Genomic DNA, 4,776 nt, shown 5'->3' with positions numbered 1-4,776 from the left:
AAATTTTTTATAATAATATGCATGATTAAGTTACTATGCAGTATATTCTGGATGGGAAATCACATTTTGTATGCTGTAATGATGCTTAGGGAAAGAATGTAAATTAAGTTACAAAAAAAAAAATTTCAGAAAAAAATATCTATTCAATGACTGCAGTAAGATATATAGCCCTAGCTAGGTGCTACTTTATAGGATGCCTAAAGTTAGACTCATGTTCATGGAAATGTATATATCGCCTGTGTTTGCTATGAAAATATTTAGATTAATTAAGGTCTTTAGTAATTCAAAAAAATGTGGGGGAAAACACTATATAGAAAGCAAACATTGATACCAGAGACAGTGTGGGAAGAGGGTGGGAGATGGCAGAGGGTAAGAGATAGGGAATCAAGGATGGGGAAAAAAAGCAAAACATACAGAAAACAAGAAATGGAAAATTATTTGCTGACAATAACATGTTTGTTGATGTGCTTGATTGAGACAATATAAAGTGTACTCTGGATGGAAAATCTCATTTTGTATGCTGTAATGATATACAGTCAATGAATGCAAATAAATAAATTTAAATTAAAAAAAAAGAAAAAAAACTCTATCACTTATTTCCTCTGTGCTTGAGTAAGTCATCTTAAGTCACTGAGGTATGGTTTTCTTATCTGTAAAAGAGAATAGCACCACATCCTGGGGCAGCTGTGAAGAGTAACCACAACAATCTATTCCAAATGTGCTCAACTCCAGAGACAGACTCCAAGTTTGAATCCCAGCTATGTGACTGAGAAGTTGCTTAACTTCCCTGATTCTAAGGATCTTGATCCATAAAATGGTAATAATGACAGAATTTACCTGATAAGGGTGTTGTGAAGATTAAATGAAATAATCCATATGTCTACATAATATAGCACTATACAGACCACATAAGTGCTCAAAAACCAGGTATCAATAGATAACACACATGGATCATCTCATTTAATCCTCTCAGCAACCTTAAGAAGTAGATGGGTGTCCTAATTCAGTTATTAGGACAAAGGTAGTATCTGTATTAAGTTATGAAAGGCTGAAGTTTATTGTGCTAATCCAACTGAGAATATTTTTATTTTAAAAGAGAAGCACTGGGCCAGCACTGTAGCTCAGTGCTTACAGGGGCCAGATCCCACATGGCTGAACAGAGTTTGAGTCTCAGTCCCAATGGCTTGAAAACAGGCCAGGTATGTGTGCTATTATGCCCCAAATCATGAAATGGAGAAAGGAAGGAAAACGGACTGTGGCACTACCATAACCTACTGGGGTAGGAAGTACTTTCTCTTCTCTTGGTTTCTCTTGACAAATACATGCACATCCTGGCAACTTTTTTTTTTTTTTTTGAGAGGTTTTCGCTATAGGGCGCGTGCGCTCGCCAGGCAGACAGAGAGAGACATAGAGACAGAAAGTGAGAAATTCCACACCCCCCCCCCAGGGGGGATGGTCACACCGCAATCCCTTCTCCTCCATTCTCCTCTTGGGATATTGGGCATGCACACGCACGCGCCCGGCATGAGTTCTAAGCCACCGGGTCCAGGACGCGAACCGCAGTCAACTATGTGGGAGTCCAGCAACATAGCCATTACGCTAACTGCTGGTTCCCCGTCCTGGCAACTTTTAAAAAGAGAGAGAGAAACCTCTTTTCTCTCACTGAAATTATATTTTTATATTACTCAAAATTACCTATTAGTAAAATCCATAGGAGACTGAAATCTAGTAAGGATAAACTTAAAATGAGATTAAAAGAAAGGATTGCAGCATGGCCATCCACTCAAGGGAATGATTTCTTGCTTTCTTTCTGTCTCTATGTCTCTGTCTCTCTGGCAAGCGCACATGTCCTATATGAAAAATTTAAGAATAAGGAAACAAAAGTATTAAATATAAATATTTGTATTTTAGTCCAGTCTGTTTCAACAGTTTCCAAATGTATGCTAGAAATTCAAGAAGAAAAAATACAGGAAAATAAGTCAATACATTAAATCTTCATGTGTGGATACTATAATCTTCCTATTACTGGCAGTTAGAAATTATCAGACTGTTCTGGTTTTAAAATGAACCTAAATATCTTGTCTCTTTTATTCTTTCAATACAAAATATCTTACATAAGGCTTCTCAGATTCCTGAATGAAGGTGTTCCAGCCCCAGGCCAAGCAGGTGGTATGGTCATTAAAGGTGCTGGACCCCCAGGGGGCCAGCTGTGGTTTGAGTTGGCAGCTTGCTTTCTCACTCCCCCCAACCCCCGCATTCTGTCCCTCTCTGGTAAAATTAAAATAAATAAAGTTAAATAAAATAATTCTTTACCCAAAAAAGTCCCAGTCCTTTTATATCACTCCAAACAACTGTAAAGTTAGGAATTCACTTCACCAGTATAAAACAATACCTTAGACTATAAAATGGAGCTGAGAGATTAACAGATAGGACTAGAGAACCATGGGCTGAATGTAAGCAGTGATTAAAGAACTACCAGGCTTAACTGCAATGACACATATTGCTAAAATGCTACTACTTGGAGTTTGAGGCCACAGGGGAGGCCTCGTTTCCTCCGGTCCAACCTGAACAGCCCAGGCTCAGTTGCAGTCGTAAGAGGCTGAGCAAGATTGAGATACAGTGAAATCCTGTCAAAACTCAATCAAAAAGTAATCTCTCCCTCTCACTCGCTCACTTGCTCTCTGTTATTTACAAAAAGAAATCAGTGTCAGAACATTCAGAGCCAAAAAGAGACTAGAAACCAAAACAGAATCAGTTGTAACATTGATATTAACTGCAGGTCAAGCCTAAGAAATCCATGAGTCAAAAGCATTCTCCATTCTACAGGAACTAAGAATAAAATATGATCAATGGAGATAAGGAACACCAATTATTGGGCTGTCAGAAAAGTCATGGCACATTTTAGCATAGAAAAACACCGATGACCAATATTTCATCAGCTGCCCTAAGGCAGCGGTTCTCAAACTTTTGTATGGATCAGAGTCGCCAGGAGGGCAACCAACACAGGGCAGGGCCTTGCTCCCGAAGGTTCTAATGTAGTAATTCTAAGCTCATTTCTCTTCCATTAGACCCACATTTACTAGGCACCTAATATGTAGTTAAGACATAGTCACTTTATTTTTGCTACTGTTTCACACTGGTTTTTTTGTTTCCAGTATCACAAGATAAAATAGTTGGATACAATTTCCCTAAACATAAAATTTATACCTACAAATTTAAATACAAAAGAAATCAATTAGAATCATTTCTACAAGAAAAATATAAATCAAGCTTAAGTGGTGAAAAACAAAGTATATAAAGATATTCACAAATATAAAATAAAAGAAACCTTTACCTGCTGCCCTGTAAAGTATTTTAGGTTCAAAAAATATACAAGGATTTTTATCCTCTATGCATGACAAAAGAAGTCCCTTGGCTTGGAAAGGGCTTCTGGGTACAACCACCTGCAAAAATAGATTTTTTTAAGACAATTTAATAAAAATGTATCCCAGTAAACTCACTTTTAAATAAGCAATTGCTATTCATTAAAAATGGAAATCTGTTATTTACGTTTAGCCTATCTTACTATAAGATTTACATATTGTCTAAAAAAATTACTTTTGTTCAACAAATATTTGTAATTTATCATGTTTACAACATCCTGATAACTAAAATACTACTCATCTCTTAATATAAACTTACCTATATAAAAATTTAAAAGATTCTCCAAAAAATATAGTAAAATTGTCAATATCTACCTATATTTATCAATAAATAATCTCTTCTACTAATATTCTGCTACTTTCAAAGTGCATGCAACTCTATTCTCCAATTTCAATGTCTTCTTCCTAATGAAAAAAATACAGTGCTTATTTTACAAGTGGGACAGTAAACCACTGAATTTCATGATCCAAGCACTGTATTGTCCAGTTATGTCAGAACAAAAGAAAACTATGGTCACTCCATCTTCCTAGTTGATAAGAAAGAGCTCCCGGGCCTACTTAAAAATGAGGATGATGATGAGGAAGATGATAATGACATAAGGAACTATATGTGTTAATTTGACCCAGTACTCTACATAGATTAATTTATCTAGTGTTCATAAAAACCTTATGAGGCAACTATTATTATTTTTCCAATTTTAGAAAGAAAGAATGAAGGGGCGAGCAGGTGGCGTGGTCAATAAAGGTGCTGAATTCCCACATGGCCGACCACAGTTGAATCCTGGACTGGCGGCTTGCTTTCCCTTTCTCTCTCCTTCTTTGTCTCTGTCTGGTCAAATTAAACAAATAATAATAACAAATGGAATTAAATAAAAAAAAATTTATATACATATATACATATATATATATATATACATATATATGTGTGTGTGTGTGTGTGTGTGTGTGTGTTGTGTGTGTGTGTGTGTGTGTGTGTGTGTGTGGGTATGTGAAAGAAAGACTGAAACTTAAAGAGAGATCAAGTAGCTCACCCACCATGCTTGCTAGACTAGGGATTCTCACATAATCTGAGCTGACACCAAAGCCAAAGCTCTTCTAAATTACATTGCTTCAAACCACAAACTTGTGTCTAACATTTAATGATTGTATAATTGCATAAAGACATATCTTATTGAGAAAGAGCTACCATTAAAAATACATCTGAACTGGGACCAGCAGATGGTATAATGGGTTACATTGCTGGACTCCCACATAGTCAACTGCCATTCGAGTCCCAGACCTGGTGGCTTAAAACTCATGCTGGATGTGTGTGCGTGCATGCCCAAAATCCTGAGAGGAGGATGGAAGAGAAGGG

General features: G+C 36.5%; 1 protein-coding gene across 1 annotated transcript in view; it reads right to left on the bottom strand.

The window, feature by feature from the left end:
* Nucleotides 1–4,776, bottom strand: part of BCKDHB (branched chain keto acid dehydrogenase E1 subunit beta) — a 225,551-nt gene that overhangs the window by 156,199 nt on the left and 64,576 nt on the right. Inside the window, exon 5 of the mRNA XM_006143347.3 lies at nt 3,335–3,443. Within this exon, the coding sequence (XP_006143409.1) occupies nt 3,335–3,443 (109 nt within the window). The remainder of the gene's footprint in view (nt 1–3,334; nt 3,444–4,776) is intronic.

The sequence above is a fragment of the Tupaia chinensis genome, unplaced genomic scaffold, assembly GCF_000334495.1.
Source record: "Tupaia chinensis unplaced genomic scaffold, TupChi_1.0 Scaffold000097_1, whole genome shotgun sequence".
NCBI classification, from domain to species: Eukaryota; Metazoa; Chordata; class Mammalia; order Scandentia; family Tupaiidae; genus Tupaia; species Tupaia belangeri.
Note: the sequence above shows the minus strand (reverse complement) of the source record. Positions and strands in the feature narration are given on the sequence as shown.